Source organism: Prenolepis imparis, unplaced genomic scaffold (genome assembly GCF_030444845.1).
Source record: "Prenolepis imparis isolate NDT839.2.m4 unplaced genomic scaffold, iyPreImpa1.0 SCAF_2, whole genome shotgun sequence".
Classification (NCBI taxonomy): Eukaryota; Metazoa; Arthropoda; class Insecta; order Hymenoptera; family Formicidae; genus Prenolepis; species Prenolepis imparis.
In genome coordinates, this window is record NW_028141160.1 from 14,854,263 (window position 1) to 14,877,865 (window position 23,603).

At 30.9% G+C, this 23,603-nt stretch overlaps 1 protein-coding gene across 2 annotated transcripts; it reads left to right on the top strand.

The window, feature by feature from the left end:
- Positions 1-1,250: 1,250 nt before the first annotated feature.
- On the top strand, positions 1,251-21,611 carry Nplp1 (Neuropeptide-like precursor 1). Of its 2 annotated transcripts, XM_083058418.1 has the most exons (5): positions 1,251-1,373; positions 15,675-16,126; positions 16,465-17,321; positions 17,779-17,926; positions 19,139-21,611. In XM_083058418.1, exons 1-5 carry the CDS (start codon positions 1,299-1,301, stop codon positions 19,341-19,343), a joined length of 1,737 nt encoding a protein of 578 aa, XP_082914544.1. In that variant the 5' UTR covers positions 1,251-1,298; the 3' UTR covers positions 19,344-21,611. The 2 variants fall into 2 exon arrangements, with proteins under 2 accessions (XP_082914544.1, XP_082914545.1); XM_083058419.1 differs by lacking the exon at positions 17,779-17,926 and having other exon boundaries at positions 19,139-19,335.
- The last annotated feature ends 1,992 nt before the right edge of the window (positions 21,612-23,603 follow it).

Genomic DNA, 23,603 nt, shown 5'->3' on the forward strand with positions numbered 1-23,603 from the left:
TAGATAAATGTAATAAATTATAGTCAAATTTCAAATTAATTTATAGTCAAACTTCATATTTTTTTCTTATTTCCTTTTGTAGAATATACAGTTTGTCCGATAAACCTCTGTGTGTATATATATTTTTTCTTCTTTCTAATTTTCTTTATAATCTTCTCTTTCTGTATAACTATTATAACTATGATATATTATATTATATTATTTAAATATTAATTTGATGTTATCCGTGATTGCTATATTTTCAATTTACACACATATAAATCATAATATAATAGCAAATGGACAATTAAAAAAGATTGATGCTATAATTGTATTGGCAATTTTATAAATAACTGGAAAATTCTCATTCTTATTATTACGATTGAAGCAAAAATTAATTTTAGAAGCAACAAACTTGATCTCAATGAAACTTGTTGAAGAAAGAACAATGCTATTTTAAAAATGTCAAGCATACATTCCTTCCCAGAAAAAAGATATTACATAGATATTAATTTGTGCAATATCTAAAATTATTGCAATAGTTCTAATATAATTAAAGTTATTAAATAATATTTATAATTTTTTTATATTAAAAAGGATGTAATCAAATTGTGCACATTTATAACTGTATTTAAAATTCATTGAAACTTTTATAATTAAGATATTACAGACATAATGATTTTATTTAAGATTTTATTTGAGAAATTTTATTAAAATTTTAGGGTGAAAAATTCAATTTGAATTCATATTATTTTCAAAATTATTGATTTCTACAACAACATAAGTGTATTGTGCAATTTTCGCTGTACCATTACAATAAACAACAAATATTTTTAATTCTTTTTTATACATTTTTCATACAGCGCTTCATATATTTATCTAAAACAAAAATGCGTAGGAAGTAGCAGAGACTTTTTAATAAAGATTACGTCGCTACTTTGGATGGAGCAACAATATAGTCAAATACTTTTTTTCGTCGACACGCAATAAACGCGAATATTAATCGTGTTGAAATTCTGAAATATCTTTGCTCTCTCATCTTTTTTTTCTTCGTGAAGTATGTAGCCATGGGATGACCTGTTTCACCCTCTTCCGTAGAATCTGTGCGTGTCCCATCATCGATGAGGGGAAGGAAAAAAAAACAGATAGGCGCGACTACGTGTACGTCGTATGTGGGTGCGCTGCTATGGCGAGAAGCTAGAGGGTGGAACGCCTGCGCCGGTTGAAATGCACCCTATATAAGAGGCAACACGTTCTGAAGCGATACTCACATTTGGAAGCTTGCGTTGCGAGGGACAGGTTGATCAACTTCCGAGAAGATGGGATTCACTAGAAACTACCTCGTAAGCCTATTTCTCTACATCTCCATCATCAACGAGATTCGTCAACCTGCGGTGAGTTATTTCTCCCTTTACGTATCCTATTCCTCTTCTTGCGATATATACAGATTACCTCTATAATCCTCTAGAGTTGAAATCTATAAATAATTTTATTTAAATGTATTCTATAAGATAAAATATAATTAATATTGAGTAGTTTTTTATATAAATAATATAAAAATATTTTAAATTGAAATGAAATTTAATATATCCGATATATCCGATATTTGGATTCTTTCAATTTTTGTTCAGCTACATGTTTCTAGATTAAAGAATTTTTTTTAAATTTAAAATATCAAATCACACACACACACACATACACAACATACGTTATATTATTTTTTTATTTTTGGTATAATCAAATTTAAAGTCAAATAAACGTGAGCTATTATGTCCGATATTTAAATTTAAATTAATTTTAGATAAAGCAGGATTTACTTAAAAATATTTGACAAATAAATATTTTTTTGATATCGCTTTTTTTTAAACTCGCATAAAGATCTATCATTGATATCCATTATAAAAAGATTTTAACTATATTTCAATTATCTCTCTTTTTTTCTTTCTCTTTCTCTTTAACATTTTAAACATTTTAAAACAATCAATAAAAGATATTTATTATATTACATTTATTCTGTTTAATTTTAGTACATTTAGTACAATTTAGTTACAAGCTAATTTTAAAACAACATCGTATTTGATACATTTGTTTTTTCCAATTGAATTGAAAAGTATAGTTTAGACTGTGTCCAATTTATCCTTTATTGCTGTATTTTATTTTACGTTTAGCTAAATAAAATGGTCTAGCGATTACTTTGAGCAAATGTGTTACAACGTGCTTGCAGATAAGGAATGTTTGGCAGGCACTTTGAGTATGCTCTTGCAAAATCGCAATCTCGCGTCGCTTTATTGCGGTCTATATCCATGCTGTGAGAAATTCCGTAACAATTAATTACATCTTCGTCCAAAATTCATATAAATGAAAATAAAAATGTGGAGATATTTGAGATATTAAAAAATCATATTTTTTTGGAAAAATATTTCAAAATCTATTTTTAAAATATATATGTACATATAATATGTAAAATATATATTTTCCAAAATAATATTTTCAAAAATATACATAATACGTTTGAATAATTTTAATAAAAAGTTTTGAATATATAATTTATATTATATAATTATATATGCTAGTATATGACTTGAATACAGATAAAATCATTTATCAGTAAATTTTATAGAATATTTTTTTCTATAGAGAAACCCCTGTTCGAGGATGAAAAGTTATTTCAACATGTTAGGATATCATATTATATGTGCTTACATGACTGAAATGCGGATAAAATTTTTTACTTTCTATTATTATATTATATATTATGGGGATATATTGTTATAACCATAGTATTATAGAGTTATAGAACCTATTAGAATAAAATATATATATATATATATATATATATGTATAATCGTGTGTTTAACAACACGGTTATTTCACATATTCAACATATTATAGTTTTCCTTAGCCATTCGTACACACTTTAAAGTGAATTTATATTTTACCAGATTGTACATTTTTTAAACAACCAAGTGTTACATCTGTCAGTTTCTGCATTCAAAGTTTTAGAAGTTTTACATAGTAAAATAAACATATTATCGACAGCAAATGATAGTTGAAAGAAAAATGCGCGCAAAGCGTCCACGCCCATTTCTCGTTGCGTGTTCGAAATATCGGGTAAATTGTCGATTCGAATTTTAGATAGTGCCGAATTCGATGGTACCCGGGATCGTTTGCGTTTAGATAATTCACGAGAAGTGATTTGCGGGGGGAAAAACGTGTTCTTGCACGAATATAGAAAATTCAAGGATTTATTCTCAGACCAGCTGATACGGTCGTCCTCTGCCGTTGACGCTTTTAAAGAGCTTTACAAGTCCTTCATAAAGGGAATCGGTTGATCGAACGGATTACAGCTTGCCAATATGCCGGTGGTACCAGGCGTATATCGCAGATAATTAAAATCCTTAAAATTAACGAATCCATTTGATTTGTGGCATCGAAGCGAACCTCGAGCATTGCGATCCTTTGTAATTGGTTTTAAAGCGCCGATGCGCCATTTCGAAAACATGCTCTTTGTAAAGAACTTTTTTTATATGTCTAAAAGTCTAAATGTATCACATTCAGTCACAGTGGGTTTGAAATTATTTGTGTTTTTCTAAATATATATCTGAAGAATGAAATAAATTGCATTTGATTTTTAAAAAATTATACAAATGTAAAACAAATCTATTCTATTATATAAAATTTGTAAAAATATATTTTTCGATACAAAATATATATAATTTCTATTCAGTTATATTATTACAAAATTTTTTTTTATATAATGTTAAATATATAAAAATTACACGCATATTAATAACTTTGCATCATGAATTTCATGACTTTATCTCATTAGATAAAACATCGATAAATCTTTCTAGATTAGTTCTTCGATTCTTTGTTAGCTACACTTGTTGGCTATACTCGTACTCTTCTAATTACAGCAGATTATACACAATCAAACACTGCCTAGCCGAATAATTTTTTATGTACGAAGAGAGATAGAGATACTTTTATAATTCTTCTTCGATCACTTTTATGCTCTGATGCGTTTGCGTAATCGATGAAAAATCAAGGATCCCTTAAATGAAAAATGAACAATGTATTTTAATAAAAAGTAGGTCAAGAAAAAAAGATTTTAATATCAATTTTTTACAATAGATAATTTAAATGTTTGTTGCAAAATTTAATTTTAATTTTAATGAAAGAATCACATTTCTTTAAGGAATTAAGACATAAACATCAACTCAACAATACTTTTTGCTATTTTGCATGAAATATTTGTATAAATTATTATTATCACACGCAAAATTTTTTATGCATTTCATATTCCGTAATACACGGAATTATTAGAGTTAATAATCTTGGACTATACATAGTGGAAATAAATTATTTCGCTATTATACAATTACTTGTAACAGATGATCACTATTCTACCAAGCAAAATAGTGCAAGACCAAGTTCGACTATTGAATCAATCCAGTATGACCGAACTACAAAGTTTCTTAATTTCATACTGTAAATTTGTATAGCTTGTAATCCTAACGGTTTACTGAAATTCTGCAATTTCGTAAACCTCTTTCATCAAACACTTTCTTTTCATTTTATTTTAGAAAATAAGAGAAAGATCTTGCCTCTTTTACTTTCTTTGTAAATATATTCTTTATCACAGTTTCCTTCTGTATCTTTTAGGAATTTGTACTTTATTTCATTGTTCATCTAATATCAAAGTAAAATCTATAATATAATATATGATATTTTATATTTAATATATGATATTTTATATTTAAAGAGTATCATATAATCAGTCGGAGATCAATGTGATAGCATATCGCTTTATACATGTGATATTATATGTTGTCGAAATATATTGCGTATTTAATTATGAATATTAACTTTTAAAATATAAAGAGAGAAAGTGAGAGAAAAAAGATAAAAATATAATTCTACATTAACATTTAATTAAATTTTGAATTTTTATCATATATGCCAATATTTGCAATATGAAATTAAACTGGTATCATTAAATGGAAAATAGATATATTTTTCGAGAAAATGTTTGCCAAACTGACAAGCATTGATCGTAAAAGAGCAATTTTACCCCGAAGAACATGAAAAGGCCTTTTAAAAGCGGTTTTTACAGGACTCTTTAACCATACTCAATCAATAGACGTAACGCTATGAGAATAAAAAGAAGTTGAAAAGTTAAGAAGGTCCCTAAGGTTTGCATCGAAGGTAAAGATGTGGAGAATCAAACCTGTTGCCTTCTTTACTCATGGTCATTGGAAGAATGGGGAACGGTCTTTAAAGATTCCTTGCACAAAGCGCGTTTTATTGATCTACCAAGAGGCGCTGTGCTACTCAAAGAAACTATTTCTCTATATACTGTCGACATGGAATTTAATTAATTCCCTTAGAATGACTATGCTCCCCGCGGCACTTAAAATCGCATCGATTCATTACAAATGCGAGATAATATCGAGACGATATCGCGCGTGGATTTAATTTTTCGATACAAATTATTATAACACATAATATATATGTATAATTTATTTTATAATAAACCTTTTACCTCTTTATATATTGTACCTAAAATAAAAAGCAATAATGTATGATGTACGTTTAAAATTACATCATGTTTTACTAAAATGTGTAGTTTATTAGAATTAATTTTTATATATAAAGCAGTAAAACCGTGACATTTCGTCAGAAATCGATTGAGTATGTCGACAAGTAGATTTATGAGATATTACAAAATTTCTCTCTCTCTCTTTCTCTCTATCTAGTAAACAGGCTGCGGCAAAACATGTATGATATAGCCGCGCATATTGTGGTGGTTTAAATAGCAGTGGGCGTTCTTAATCGACGAAAACAAAAGGCCAGCGTTATAGGCACTATAGAAATTGGTCTAACAAGTGAAGGTGTCCCGTACATATGCGCGGATGCATTTGTGTGTAAATTACATTGTGAGGAGACGGTACGATTTTCTTGAAAAGGCTCTTTTGTGAAGACGCGAATTATTACTCACGATAACTCTTGCGTTGTATGGAAAGAATTTGTCGCGCACAATTTAATTTTAAAAGTGAATATTTGCTGCAGGAAAAAATATAAGTCGAAGGAAAAAATATTAACATTATAAACTCTATATAAACTCTACGAAGACGTTTATTACATAGTATATCAAATATGTCAAAATTACACAAGTTGTGTATCTTTTTCATTTTTTTATTGACTAAAGTTCTCAATTACAAGTTAACATTGATATCATTATTTCTCTACTATCTTACTTCTCGCTAGTGCCTCTCCATTATGCTAATCAAACGGCATGCTAGATTAAACATACGGACTTAATCTCGGTCTATTCGTCTCTTGGGGAAAAGCGCTCGCTTTATCTGGCATACATCGCCATAATGAAGCCATTTACATTGAAGTTGTAGGAATTTCGAAAGCTTTTCGATTTGTTTCGTTATCTTTGCGCTGAGAATTGTAGAGATATAATATCCTCGTTGTTCTACTACAGCCAATTGAAGTAGTTGAAAACGAATATGGTCATACCAAGTAGCCACACACATACATAGTTATTGTCGTTTTAAAAGTTTGTGTAATATTTCTCGAGAGTAGTTTAGAAAGTATAATATCTTTCGATAAAGTACTTTTAAGTTTATTATTGTGTCCAAACTTTAATTCATCCATAATCATAAAAAAAAAATATTATCCAGTCCAGAACAGATTTTTAGAAAATAAATTATTCAATATTTTTAGCGAATTATTTAAAATATACCATATCTCTATCTTTAAAAAGAATAAAAAGAATTGTTTAATATACATACTTATATAAAATTAAAAAATTGAACTTAATTTATTCTCTGAAAATTACATATTTGTTTGATGCTTTGAATATTTATAAATGAAGATCTAAAATACCGAGAAGAGTCCGCATATTTGTACAGCGTGTCTGATCATTTTATCGTCTATTGATTCAGCCATAATCAGTGCGAGGGTCTTCTTTATAGCATCTGCGAGTCTATATCTTCAATCAGTAATTTCCCTTTTACTCGGCATGAGGAAAGCAAACGAGAGCACGGTTGTATGCAAATCAAATGCAGATTGCTCTCGTCGCGCATTTTTTACATTTATTAAAAACTCCTGTATTTTTGGTACTCTGATCTGTATTCCTCTGTACTTTCTAAATTCTAAATAGTTATTTAAATATTTTTTTTCTAAATATGCTTTATAAGAGACAGTCGATAGATACACGCGATATGACATGCGGGTAGAAACATCGGACGCTACGCGAATAATTATTGCGTATATCCTGATAATTCTGAAGATTAATTAGAAAGTTTGATTCGCGCGATTGTGTATGAAACATAAATCACACCCACATCATATATAATGTCACTTGTTATCAACTACGCACCTGTTCTGCGTTGCTTCGGTACATTTGATTTATTAACGTCGTCCGCGGCGCACTCGCATGACGAATGATGAGCTATTGATAAAAGAGATAAACACTTTTCCTGGAACACGTGTATTTAATTGTATTAATTTAGGAGCACAGTTTGCATGCGAGCAAGCAATGATTAATTTTTCTACGATCGCGCCGACAATAATAATCGTCACTCGATTACTTCGATTAGGTTGATGCGATTTTCAAATTACGGATTTTACATTAATTTAAATCAATTTTTACATTGTATAGATATATACATATAAATATAGACGTATAAATTATTTATTATCATTATCTTACGAATGAATGAAAATAGGGGATGCCTTTTGCGTCATTATCAATACAAATCTGATTACGCAGTGATTTTACATGGTGATAAAACTTTAGATGGATGATTAAAATTGCTAAGTAAATAATAAATGGTTCGAGTGATTAAAGGAGGCCTGCGCGTGATTAAGCTTATAAATACTTAGTGGTTTGTCGATCATATCGCGTGTTATGTTCCATTTACGAAATTGTGATAATCTCTCGTTAATATCGGAAAGAAGTGCAAGTTGTTTGAGCTGATAGCAGCTGTTTCAATTTTTCTCTTATTTATAATTTGTTTATTAAACTTAGAAATCGATTGCATTGTTAGTCTTGATTAATTAATGTGGCAATGATTAATGGTAAGAGTGATTGTTCTATGAGGAATATCTTTTTGAACGCGCTATACAAATTGTTTGTAATTTTAATTTGTAATTCAATCATCTGATCAGATACATCTCTAATACAAATTCATAAATCTTGGGTTTTACATCATTATGCACACTCTTCTTCTTTAATTAGTTTGGAGCTTGCGCCGTCTCGTAGCGTTAAAAGGGAGCTTATCTATGAACGAATGAAGCTCGAATGGCACATATAAATGAACGGTCCGTAACTTTGTAAGCTGAAAGAGCTTTTAAATGACAGCTAATTAATTTTGGAATCGAAAATACCCAAAATAAAATTTAAGTCGACAATTTTGATAATCCTTATTTCTGCTTCGTGTAATTTTCAGTTTTTTATTTTCACTAATTTATAGAAGATATAAATGGTTCGTTTTATCTAAAAATTTCATTAATTTTTTATTCAGTACATTTTATAATAATATTTTTAAAAGGAGATTATTCCTTTTCCCTTGAGCGATACTAATGGTTACAGCAATCTTTTTGAAAAGAACGAGTCATGGTCATCATCGATACATCAATCGTGTGGTATTATAAAGTATAAAAGGACTGAGGTTCCCTTTTCTCCCTTTTCTAGTCATTTAAACGCAAAAATCGTGGATAAAGATTACAGAAATTTATTATGCTATCATCCGAGTGGCGATAACATAATTTAGGCGATCTATTTCGTTATCGCTCTTCTTTCGTTAACCTTTCCCGATTGCGACTAATATACCTTGGGCGATCTGTCATCGGAAGCGCCCTTTGCCATATAATGTCTGCTATTTCCAAGAAGTTGATGCCTACGTGCCACTCGTTAATCACTTTTATTCGCAGAAACGAGGCAGCTCCGAACTTTATACGTGGACGTCATTAATACAAGGAAAAGATCTCTTTTATAATCGATTACGTCACGCGTGACACATATATATCGAGGAATATTCTTCGACTGAAAGCTCGGTAAATTTCAACGCGATTTCATTACGTAGAATAAATTGTCATACTGGTTTATAAAAGACATCCTTTACCTTGAATGAGAGCGAAATAAAATCCAAAATGTAATTTTAAAAATAATAAATTGTTGTTGCAGCATTCAATAGCGTTCAACAAGTAGTACAGATAAATTGTATTGTCAGACTAACGAACCGATAGAGATAGATGCGTAAGTCACAACTTGCGCTAAAGGAAACCTAATTTGATGCAAATCCAAATGTGAGTTTCGATAATGCGATTATCCCAACTAATTAAAATCAGTATACGAGAATTAATTAAGTAGCTAATCGTATATATATCTTATACATATATCAATGTGAGTGTTATAAAGGAGTTCCAAGCACGTTACGTTAATTTCCAGAAATTAGCGACCTAAGCTGTCTAACAAGCAGCCGTATAATCCGACTTAAATGTTGAAGTTATTATATATAATATATTCTCTTGCATATTTATTAAGCGCTTTAGAAACAGTTTCTGAATGTAAATTTATATTGCATCACAAAGTGATGGTTGACTCAAATGAAACAAGCTTTTTCGAAGCAATTCTACAAAATTTTTGTTGTAACAATTTTTAAAAAATTACATAATGAAATTAAAAAGTGAAAATGCATGGTATCGAGAACTCTCTCTTAAATTAACTGCATTCCTATGTATATTGATTTATCGTGAAGAAATTAATAAACGTTAAAAATTTTTTATATACATGAATTTTTTTATGTTATCAATTATATAGTATATACTATGTAATAATTAGCATTTTCGTAAATTTATCGATAAAGTGAACATCAATAGTATATTTTTAGGGGAGGGGGGAATTATATATAATAATTATATATAATAAATACATTTCTGAAACGTTGAATATTTTGAGTTCTCCGCAGAGGATTCTGATTTCACTGAAATAAAAATATATGTACAACGAAAAAAAAATAGATCGATAAAATATTTATCGAAATTTATAGTCGAAGAAAAAGCACATTTAATTCTCATTTTGACAAAGCGAAAGAAGAGTTTTACCTCCTCTTTAAATGCAATGTGCAATGTGAGTGCGAATGCATGTAACATTCATCAACAGCGAGAACTTTTCGAGAGCCCTAGTGCGCTGTCAAGTACCCAAAAGTCTGCTCGGATTTGCGCTTATCAACTTTTGTATTGCATTTATATGCAATCTGCAGATTCTTCTCTCTTTCTCTCTTATACAAAAATATAAAATTTTAGTTTGTCAAATTTTAGTTTGTAAATATTCATTTAAAGTCTCGTATGAATGACGTTTTTGATTGAACGTATATAAGTGAATCTGATGAAACCTTCGGTATATGTATGTAATCGTATAAAAAAAAATAATGCAGAGAAAATATATAAATGTATTTTATACGCCTGTAAAAGAACGTATCTGTAACGTAATATATGTTAGATGTGGCATCGACAGATCGGAAAACACTTTGTCACTCGCTATTGCGTTACGTTCAAATGTGTGTGTGTCTGCGATTCTTTCGCGGAAAAGTTTTGTCCCATTTATGAAAATTGCTGCGATCAGCATTCTTTTTATTAAAAATATATTTAAAAAAAATTTTTTTAATAAGAGCATATAAAAAATAATCGCGATATATTTATAGTAGTTTCAAGACATATAATTATGTTCTTATGTATAACTGATTTGTATAATTAATGTTTTAATTATTTATAATACAAATATGTTTTGAATATTTTAATACATTGCTTACAATATGCTTTAAATATTAAGCATCTTTATATTACTTTTTATAACGCTCTAGTCTTTTCTGTGTTTAATAAATAATAAAAATTTCCAATAAGTGTCCATCGCAGTAACATTATATACGAATTGATAATATTTGCATAGCATTCGAATTGGCGCGACTGATGGCGATAGAAATAAATAAAAAGATTTTATTAACCTGGGATTAAGTAAATCCACATTTTTCACTGAAGAAAATAGCTTTCAGAATGTACAAGTTATCCGACAAGAGTATCCTTGATATCTCTCTGCGGAATTCGTGGCGCAGTCGCACTAAATTTTCTAGACGTTTATTTTGTCAATAAACTAACTTAAATGTGAAAATGCTGATGGAAAAGATGGAACAGAAAAAAAGTAATGAAAGTGTCTGTTTGAGTGGCAACGCACGACGAGATGAGCAATTGAATATTTTTACTACCGACAGAATTTCGTATATAAGACGGCAAGAATTTACATTGCTTCACTCCTGTCAAGAACAGTCCTTTCAATCTGCCAAAGTATTTGAATATTGCACACGATAGAAGATGTGAGATGAGATGTCTATTTCTTAAAGTTAAAGTTAGCCAGCAATGTATGCATCTTAATACAAATACATATTAAAAAGATAGGTAAATCAAGTATTTTGTTTCTTAGATACTGCTTAATCAATTATTTCAAATTAGTTAATTAATTAATTTTTACTATTACTTATATCAATAATTTTCTAGATAAATAAAAAATTTGCGAAAACTTCTAATAAATAAACAAATCAATTATAAATAGTAAATTTTTATTTTAACTTGTAATATAATATATGTATATATTTTTCTACTTTTTAAAAATTATATTCAAAAATTTAAAAATTTATGTATGTTTCAAAAACTTGTGTTTGCAAGCAATTAAATAATAAAGTATATTTTACATATTGTTTTGTAGAAATTTTATATTAACTTTTATTTAATATAATTAAATTTATTATTACTTTACATGCAAAGACAGATACACAGATATTATGCATTTACGCGTGGTACATGCACAAGAATGCAAATAGAATTTTGACTGTTTACTGGAAAAGTTAATACTTGGTATTCGGTATGACGCGCGGATTTTCTTTACAGTGTAGGAATTCAATTTAGTTTCATTAGTCGAGGATCACACGAGTTAACGTTATATCGAAGAGACAGAAGAGTTTAATGAAACATATGGTCGCGATTACCGGTAACACTTTCCTGCATACGAAAATTATCCTGTGACCTTTCGCGTGGAGTGATAATTCCCGGAAGTGACCTTATAATTAAACATTTACTACATTAATGTTACAAGGTTGAATTCTCATGTTGGCTTGTTACGCGAATTAAATTCACAAGCGCTTTGCAGAAATAACATCATTAGCCTTTGCTTTTATATAATAATATAGAAAATTTAATCATTGTTAAACGGATATAAATTTTGGTTTATTATTATAGAAACTTAATTGTATAAAAACTAATTCAATATTAAAGAAAAAAACATAGGTGGACAATGGACGCAATTAAATTTATTGTAGCTACGCAGCCAATGTTCCTGCAAATGTACGCGCGTGCGTTTTCCTCTATGCAAATGGGTGTGCATTCCCCACATGCAGATCTAGAATTGTACAGTATGAAACGCAGCAGGTGCTACGTAACTTTCAATATAAACGTGCGAGTTAGAAATAAAGTGAAATCTGTTTGTTATTTCTCTCTTCTTTTTTTTGAGTTATATGAAAAATTTATCTTGTTATCTATATATAATGAATTTTTCTATAGCAAACTTTATAGAATTTCTTTCGAGTATTTCTCCATCTCTGGCATGTTTTTTATGGACTTTTCCAATAATTGATATTGATATTTTATTCACATGATACACCCCAAACTATTATTAATTTTACCTCAAACTATAAATATTTGAAATATTCTGACAAAATTTATTTTGGCACTTGAATTTTTCGATATTTTATTCTAAATTTATTTTATCATGTAATTTAATAATAAATTGAATTTCTCGTTAAGATAAAAAATTTTATTTCGACATAGCATAGAAAAATTAATTCAATTTTTACAGATTTCAAAGTTATTTATTTAAATTCAACATTTCCATGTTGCATTGCAAAATGTGAACTACAGGTGTCACATGGTATTCTGGCCACGGACGTGTGTTATAATTGTAGCTATCATATCCAGAGCTTGACGTCATGCGCTTCGCCGAAATTGGACTTGAAACGTCACTAATGTACAATGTAATAACATTGATAACAATAGTGAAATATATTTCACTAAAGATAAATTGTCTATGTTTGTTTCTTACTTATGTCAATGTCAATCAATTTTGACAATTTTATGGATTCTATTATGTGGAATATATATTTGATTTTATACTTTATTATATTATATTTTTTTCTTTAGTGTTAAACTATGCGTATATTTTTAAATATAAATATTTTCTTACAACATATATATATCTAACAAGGATATACGTTTCCTTACAGCAATTTTTAAAAATAAATATCATATTCTAATGACAAAAGGCACGTCGAATACGTAATGCAACATTTCATGTTCTGAGAATGTTATTAAACACCTAATACAAGCCAGTATGTAGACGCAGTTAATGTCAACGACATCTGACCGAAATTTGCTAACCGTTTCAGAGTTTGCGCAAGGCTATAATATGTTGCCAAGATCCTTTGAGTCAGTACTATTAGAATTACCATAAGCTGTGGGTGTGAAGTAAATCAATATTAAATCAAAACTCATGTAATATATCTGCAGCAGCATGCAATATAAATTTTAAATACATTTAGTACGATAATTAATTATAATAAGATGAATCATTATAATTACATATAATTTTCCATTTTTTTCCAATTTATCACACAATATATTCAATAAAATCTAAATTTTCCATAAAAGATACCAGTACATCAAAACTATTATTCTCGAATTCTATTTACTGTAAAACATATGAATTTAACAGAATGCGGTAAACATTTTTATTATTTTTGCCGTTTCTTTTTCACAAGGCCTATATAAATGTTGATAACTTTTGGTACACAGGTCACACAAAACGAAATCCCAATGACAGATATTAAACGCTACACATTTTTAGTTACCATGCAAACTGCGATACTCCCTTCATTTCCATTTTCAATCCGCTCCCCATATTCCGCGTAAACTACAGTAATATATCCTCGATCACATAAATGGCATGTCGTGGTTGCAGAGAGATTTAATTCATCCCTGACATCAGGACGATCATTTAATTACAGCGCAGTTGGCTGGTATTTTGCATATTATGTATCTCTAGATTAATTGCCGCAGTCTCGTATCTCGTCGAATTTTCATAAATCCTCGTGGACACGAATCATATTGTCATCGATCTCGCGCTGCTGGCGCGTCACGTTCCCCTGAAAAATTAATGTCAAAACGTGACGGTTGCCTTGCCGTGAAACGCGCACGTGACTTGGATTCATAATAATTGATTAAAATGGAGTTTAACGGATTGTATAAATACTGAGTTACCTTGAGCATTGTGAAATAATGGAGTTAAAATGAAGTAGAATGCTGGAAACATCGAGTGCACGTCGTATCGGTATTTCATTCTCATAATAAATTCTATCCACGAGCTCTTTATCGCGGATTGTTTTTACAAATTTGGCTTGTAAATTATTTCATTAATTTGACAATTGATTTCAGAGTAATTTGATTTAATTTGATTTAATTTGATTGAACGTTAGCTTTCTTTTCGCATCTTTATATAATTTTCAGTATTAAATTGTGATAAAAATATACATTTAATATTTACGTGTATAATGTTATTATATTTTGGATTTTTAACAAACAATATTATTATAATAAAATATTTTAAATAAAAAATTGCAATTGTTAAAATTTAGCTCACGAGTTAAAAACTCGATTAATATTTTTGACAGTTATCAGCTGATTTCTATCAAAAAATATTAATCGCAGATAAGGCATTATAACATATTATTTACAACATACTACTATTTAAAATTTTATAACCTATTATTATTTTAAAATTTAATTAGCAAATTAACGTTTTAATCAGCTGATTCTCAAAAATTATGAATCAAGTTTAAACAAACTTTATATAAAAATATCATTCTTTTTTATGTAAAATTAAGGAATGGCGCGCGCGAAGCGCTTGTGTTGTTCTAGTAAACATAAATACAAGAGTGATAACTTATTGTCGATAAAAGAACAAATAAGCCGGAAATCTCTCTCTCTCTCTCTCGATATCAAACAAAAATAAAGAGGCATCGATTTTTCCTGCGTTTTATTGTATTTTTTGGTCGGTCAAAGGTTCATGGTTCGGATACTGGAAGTAAAGTATATTTATGAGATATTTTCTGGAACACACTCATGCGTGATATTAGGTGCAGACTTTGTCGTTTTTGGATAATATATGTGTAGAGGACTTAATAGAATTGTATTATAAAAATCGATAACTCGAGGAAGTCGGAGATGAATGTTCTGGTATATCTTTATCAGACATTTCAGAATTTTTGCACATTTTTCACATATTATTCTTACTATTGATTTGTTGTAATAATTTTGTAAATAAACAATAATTGTTAAACACGTAATAATATACATATGATTATTATATATGTAACACTATAATATAATTAATATATAATTAATAATAATTTTATATGTATGACGTATAATGATATTGTTTAATAAAAACAGATTAAAGGATGTGAATATAAAAATCTGGATTTCTATGCAAAAAATAACGTTTGCATTTTATTAAGTGATTGGTACATATAAAGATGAACTATTGAAACACTCTCTCTCTTTTCGTTTCGCTCCAGGTGACATGTCAAGACGAAGAAGGCAGCCAATGCATACCAAAGAAGACCTTCATGGCGTTGTTGCGCTTACCGGAAGTCAGCTCGAATCTGGCAGCCTATTCGAGAACGGCAAGGATTATTCAGGAAACGAAGAATCATAACGACATGGCTCATTTGAAAGCTCTCAGTTCAGAAGAAAACGAGGACGCTGAAATCTGCATACCCACTGGTGTTTACTTGGAGCTTTTTAGAAACCCGGCATTGCGAGGTCATCTTAGTGTTATAGCGCGTACTCACAAGTTGCCCGAATTTCCTGCACGTCTTCTAGACGAGGAAATCAATTCGAGGGACCTAATTCCCGAATCGGAAAAACGCAGTCTCGCTACTTTGGCCAAGAACGACGACCTGCCGTTCACTATACAAGAACGTGAAAACGAGGGCGATGACGAAGAAAAGAGGAGCGCATCTCCTAGGTATGTGCTTTTTAGATTATGATTTTGTTATTTAAATGCGTTTAATAATTCAAACTTTTATAGGTATACAATAAAATAATTAAAATTTTTACATAAACAAAATTTATACATTAACATTAAAATTTATACATTAATTTAAAAAATAAGAAAATTAATAAATATCATATATATTTTAATAGTTTTGATAATTAAAATTATAAATAAGAATACATACACAATTTTATATTGTCACATAATAATATATATAGTTTTACATTTTATTATTAGAAAGTTATTGTTGTTCCATTTATTCGCGACGTGCTCGATCAGTCAAAAATTAATTGATTTATTGAATTAAGCGATAACGTGGATGGGGTGATGCGTGAGTTGCTGGACGAGGAGAACCGTCGACGGGCGTCCGAGATCTATGATTATCTGTCCGAGCTGGACCCGGAAATGATCGAGTACCCGCTTGACAAACGTAACATCGGTTCTCTGGCGCGGGATTTTGCGTTGCCTACGGGCAGACGTCACATCGCCTCGGTGGCTCGCGATCACGGTCTACCGAGGAGCGGCAAGAGGAATATCGGTTCCCTGGCCAGACAGAGCATGTTGCCATTAAACGGCAAAAGGAACGTCGCCTCACTGGCGAGATATTACATGCTGCCGCAGAACGGCAAGAGGAACGTGGCGGCTCTAGCCAGGGACTCCTCTCTGCCTAACGGCAAGCGATATCTCGGCTCGCTGGCGCGAAACGGCGGCTATATTCCGGTCCGCGAAGACGACGACGACAAGCGCAGCATCGCCTCATTGGCGAGAAACGCCGATTGGCCGGGTGTCGTGAAACGAGGACGCGTGGCACCTGGAAGGATAATCGTGCGAGTGCTCAATCGTCACGGGAGATCGTTGAACGACGATCGCGAGGCGCATAGCGAGCCCCTGGACCTTCAGCAACTCATCAGGCAAGGACATAACGAAGACAAAGAGAACGAATGGCAGACCACTCCCTTCAGTATCTCGGAGGATCTGGATGAAGGCAAGGCGAAGAATAGGTCGAACAGGAGGATCGACGTCGCGTCGCAGACGAGGCACAAGAGACAGATCGATTTCTCCGACGAATATCCGCTGCCCGTTATGCAGAACACCAATCTACTCGATTATGAGGATATGATGGAAGCGTTCGAACACTATCCAAACACGGAGAAGAGGTTCATGGGTGAGTAGAACCGGTCGCGCGACCATTGCAATCTCTGATTGGAGATTTATTCAAGGTCTAATCAGAGATTTTATTTTTGAAAGAATTATAATTTTCTTCTCGCAAAATTTATTTTACATTTATAAATAAATTTTTATCGTGAGCGAAAAATATTATCCAACATCCATCTCAAGTGTTATCGCTGATTTATTGCATACAGAAGAAATAATGTTTTCCTTTACGAAGATAAAATTTAAATCTTTATCTCTTTTTCGACTGATCAATATTTAAAAGATCTGAACTAGTTTAATTACGGAGTCGCAATTGGTAAGTATAATCAATCATGTCTCTTTTCACATTCACACGTATCGAATATGAGATTTCCAAAATTCTATACGGCAGCGTAAGAAAAAGTTGCGCCACGTCGATCGAATCAACTTCGTGTTGTCAATCATAACACACACTCTGTCGCGAACAGGTTCCGCGTCGGAGTTGCCGGCCGATTCGGGCTATCCTGAAGTATTGCAACTGAGTAAGAGACATATCGGGGCCCTCGCACGCCTTGGCTGGCTCCCGTCGTTCCGTGCACCACGATTTTCTCGGTCACCGCGATATCTGGTCGAAAGGTCAGGCCGTTAGGCAGCCGCCTCTTCGTGTCTTCCGCCGTGTCCTCTTCTCCTACCTCGATGTGATGTCAACCGTATTTTGTCGTACCTGTAATCAAGTAGAGCCCTACCTACTACAGACTGAGAAAATATATCATATCTATGTGTGTCAGCACCAACAGATTTATCAGCCACGTTACATCACGTCACGCCAAAGATAATCCATCAAATACCAACCAACCACCTACCACAATGTACAATCATCACTACGTACAAAAAATACGTTCTCCAATGTCTTCTTCTACTATCATCCCGGAATCATCACGGTAGCTAGGTGTATAATGTTTCGATGTAGTGTCTCGCTGTTAGAGACTAGCAGCTCGATGTTAATATTAGATCGTTAGATCGCTAGTAGATCGATGTTAGACGATTAGACGATATAGAATCGATCTATACTTTGTTACGTTGGCTCGGTGTTAGTTTTTAGAGATTTTAGTTTCTAGAATGTTTTATGTTATAAATGGATCCCAATGTTAATTAAACATATTTTTCAATGAGATGCAAAAAATTGCGATGCGAAGAATATATTTGGATATCCTATTTTTATATTTACAATTTTCGCAGAGAGTGGCGTTGGGAACCATTAATGCCATTTTATCGGATTTCTCTGAATATAATATTGCATAAAAATGCAGTGTTATATATCGGAATGATGTGTTTATATTTTATTTTATTTTTAAAGATCCGTGACAATACATTAGTTTTCAGAGAAATAATAATCGTGTAATCAATAGACAGGACTGGTGATTATAAGAACGCGGCATCGATATTAAATATTCAATATGTTTTTGTGTTGTCAGAGTCGTTATGACAAGAGAATCATTAAGCTAGGTCTATTGGGAAAAATTAATCAGATGATTATTTCAATTGAGAAACGCAAATTTTTACAATGTATTGATTATTTATACTTGCTGTATTATAATCAAGTTTCTTTATATCTTTCTATAGAAAGAAAAATTCAAGATACTGTGCAATACAATTATGCATAATAGCTGGTGTGCATGATCTCTTTTATCTTTATAAATTCTTTTATTTCCTTTAGATAAATGTCGGACATTGTCAACAGTGCAATCTATTAATTAGTTATGTATGTTTAGATTCGATCCAATTTATGGTGTTAGACGTAGAGTAGTGTTTTGTGATATAAAGGAAAATGCAAATAATGAATTTCAGGAAGAATCCCGCAGATGGGTCCTCGCCCAACTACACCCTCGACGCGTCGACTCGGTCGCTAAATCCGATATTCACCCCGAAAACTCGCTATTTGCAGTCCCTACACGGAGATTGTCGACACGGCTTCAAGAAGTTCTTGCTGTTACCGGATATGGATAACTTCCTACGGACATCGAATTCCCGCATCGTGCCCCGTTCCATGTAAAATCTTTGTTTCGCTGCTCATCCAAAGCAGCACCGTACGAATATTGAATATATAAGACTCACTTGTGTAATTAGCGTAAATTATAAAAAAAAAGACGAGGGGAAAATAGGACGCAAGACTAAACGAGTGTAAATATTCCGAGAATCTGACGTTCTTCCTTACTAACTATTAATCATCCCTTGTCAACAGTAGATACGCGAATATTTCTATCACTATATATCAGATGATAATCTATTGTCAGTTATACATATTAAATTTACAAGAAAATTTTATCGAAAAAATTAATTAAATTTAAAATAAAAAAACGAGTTGTGTAATAAAAGTAAGGAAGCTCGCGTTGTGGTAATTAAGCGACAATCTAAATTTGGAGAAAATTAATTTTGTCGCAGAATCCGTCGATGGACAATAAGCTTACTGCTCGCCGACAATAATCTTACAATAATCCTAATGTAACGCCTTAAATGTGCCATTTGTATCAAACAGATTTAAACTATTATCCAGAAAGCCTATTATGTATTTAAAAAAGGATTACAATTTATAGATAGATTATTCTCGTTCAAATATCTTTCACAGTTATAAATTTTAGATCTGTTATATAGACTGTGTTATTATAGACTATTACATTTCTGCAAGTATATGTATTTTTCTTAATATTTATATCTTCATACTTCTCTCAATGTCGACCTGTAACAAACGTATTGCTGTGACTTTTATAATTCGTCTTTTTAAACAAGATGAGAAATATCTTTCCGATCTGCAACAATAATTAATCAGCGTATGATTTGACAATATTTGACAATAATTTGACAACAGTTTTTTATTATTAATAATATTTAACACAGTAGTGCCAAGTCATTTTCGAATGATTCAACGAAAAATACTTTGGTCTCTCTCTCGTGACTTCTCGTCGCGATAGTACGAACGAAAGAAGGAAGGCAGGATAAAAGATGTGGCCACAATTTGATCAATACTACTTCATAATAAATCATCGTGAGATCGAAATATTAAACGAATGCAGCCTCGAGAAACTGTATGTCACTTTGATGATTATTATTTAGCACAGATTTACCAATAAATCATCACGACATCGAAATATTTTATGCTCCTACGTTTCTCTGGTGACCGTGTTAAGCCATAGGATCGTAAAAAAAAGGATTAAGATTCGCATATGTATATTCAGCGATTATTATCAGGCGTAAAAGCTATTATGCATAAATCGTAATCGAGCGAAATATTCCTAGAAATAGTTGTTTGGAAACAGAATGGCACAAATTCGCAATTGTAAAATATGATACGATTATGATCACATTAGCTAATCGAAAAAATTATCGTTATTTTTCAGATATTTCTCATCCTGTTGGATTAATACTTCTGCGACTCATGATGTGTGATTTTAGGTACTTGTCAAGAATCAGAAGAACAACGAATATGTTTTTTAAGTTTATTATTTGTTTAAATAATAATTATAATTTATTATATTTTTTGAAATAATGCACAATTATTTAGAACAAAATTTTAATTCTTTATAGGAAAAATAAAAAATAACTTTTAAAACTCTTTTTTCATATAATTTTCGAATTCATCTGAAAAAGGCTTTCTCTCTCTCTTAGAAAATATGAAATATATTAATTATATATTTCTATATTACACTTTTGAATTTTTAAGAAGCACTTCTCAGAATATAAAATTTATATATTGCGATCGCAAAAACATTTAAAGACTTAAAGATTAAAGAGTGAATGCATACACAAAAAAAAGATAAAAAATTTTTAAGTAATAAATTTAAATATAGAGCACCATTCTGTGGTACCCCCATCTCCCCCTCGTCACTGAACATTATTTCTTTTGTTTCTTTTCGAAATTCTATGATTATAATATAATTAAAACCTCGATTGTTCACACACACGTAAGATTGACGAAGCCAGGAAATAATCTCCGTGAGTGTAGTAACATGTACGGTGTAAATGCTAGATTAGTGCTCAGAGCTTTAGTCTAAGCTCGATAGTGATAACGCGAATTCGGTTTCATCTTACAATTAGTCCCCTCATTGTATCTCGTTTAAATATCGTTAGAGACGTCATTGTATAACATGTATGTGGTATTACAGTTGAAATACGCTCGATGTCGCGATCTATCGATCTATCATTGCTGTGGATGACATATAAGTCTATTGACTCTCTTTAACTTTACGATTTAAAGTACTATGTATTTGTCTAGACAATAATGAATAACCAAAGTGACAATAAAACGATAATAATATTAAAGTAATAAACTCGAACTTTATCCCGCAAATATGTTTGTCCTGTTTTTATTTTTTATTATTAAATAAAATATACAATTATAAATGCTTCTTATAGTTATTTATATAATCAAATCTAATTTGTGATGTTCATAAAAAAAGAAAAATAATAAATCAATATATGCACACGACAGATAAAAAAAAATTGTTCTATATATTTTTATTATTATAACATTACGTATGCGTTATCTAGATTTTTTAAAAATACTAGAACAACACAAGCACGCGCTACGCGCGCGCCATTTCGGTTTTATGTTTATTAAAAAATAATATAAAATTTGTTTAAACTCGATTAATATTTTTTCATAGAAATCAACTGATTAAAGCGTTAATTTGGTAATTAAATTTTAAAATAATATGTTAAAATATTAAAATAGTAAAATGTTGTAAAATTGTAAATAATATGTTATAATATCTTATTCTCGATTAATATTTTTTGATGGAAATCAGCTGATAACTTTCAAAAATATTAATCCAGTTTAAAATATTATAACATATTATTTAAAACTAATATTATTATTTTTTTAAATTTTATTTTGAACAAACTGTCAAACTGCTAATTCTCGCGATAACAGCCTCTCGATGCTACGAATATAACATACAACGCGAATCTTGACAGTATCTTGACAATAAGCATCGCGGAAAAGCGACAACAATAAGCTTTGATATATGCGAGTATCGATTTTACATATCTTTTTTAGAAAAGAAAATAATTCAACCTTTTTGTCACGCAATTACTCTGCCATGAGCATAAAATATTAAATTCGAGTCAAAAATAATAAAATAATAACTCGCACTTTATATATCGTAATTTTATTATGCGCAAAGTAAGAATGTAGAGAAATTAAGTAGTACGAGTCAACAATTTCTCAGTACGCCTTTTCGTCGCGCAATCATTTAATCATTAACATAAAATTATAAATGCATGAATAGTGTTTGCAGATTATTTTGGTACCATAAGCATACCAGCGTACTACCTTTTTGGTCTAATAAACGTAAAATGAATCCGCGGCGTATGGGATCCGCGGCTTAAAAATTTTAATTTTCAGTATTTTAAAACGCGCCAAAAATTATTCGTTTACATATTTCAACAGCACATTGCCTGCACATTATGATGGTACCATCACCATACCAGCCTACAAACTTTTTGGTATTATATACGTAATATAATTGTGCGCCGTATGGGATCCGCGGCTTAAAAATTTTAATTTTCAGTATTTTAAAACGCGCCAAAAATTATTCGTTTATATATTTCAACAGTACATTGCCTGCACATTATGATGGTACCATCACCATACCAGCCTACAAACTTTTTGGTACAATATACGTAACATAATTGTGCGCCGTATGGGATCCGCGGCTTAAAAATTTTAATTTTCAGTATTTTAAAACGAGCCAAAAATTAATCGTATATAAGTTTCAATAGTGTATTGTTTGCAGATTATTTTGGTACCATAAGCATATCAGCGTACTACCTTTTTGGTCTAATATACGTAAAATGAATCCGCGCCGTATGGGGTTCGCGGGTAAAAAATTTTAATTTTCAATATTTTAAAGCGAGCCAAAAATTAATTTTTTATATATTTAAACAGTACATTGCCTGCACATTATGATGATACCATCACCATACCAGCGTACTACCCTTATGGTCTAATAAACTTAAAATGAATCCGCGCCGTATGGGGTTCGCGGGTAAAAAATTTTAATTTTCAATATTTTAAAGCGAGCCAAAAATTAATTTTTTATATATTTTAACAGTACATTGCCTGCACATTATGATGGTACCATCACCATACCAGCGTACTACCTTTTTGGTCTAATAAACTTAAAATGAATCCGCGCCGTATGGGATCCGCGGCTTAAAAATTTTAATTTTCAGTATTTTAAAACGCGCCAAAAATTATTCGTTTACATATTTCAACAGTACGTTGCCTGCACATTATGATGGTACCATCACCATA

Excerpts from the sequence above, each read along its gene's own strand:
- Nplp1 (XM_083058418.1), top strand. The coding sequence starts at position 1,299 with ATGGGATTCACTAGAAACTACCTCGTAAGCCTATTTCTCTACATCTCC. Across the intron at positions 1,374-15,674 it reads ACGAGATTCGTCAACCTGCG|GTGACATGTCAAGACGAAGA; the intron begins GTGAGTTATTTC and ends GTTTCGCTCCAG. Across the intron at positions 17,927-19,138 it reads CCGCGATATCTGGTCGAAAG|GAAGAATCCCGCAGATGGGT; the intron begins GTCAGGCCGTTA and ends AATGAATTTCAG.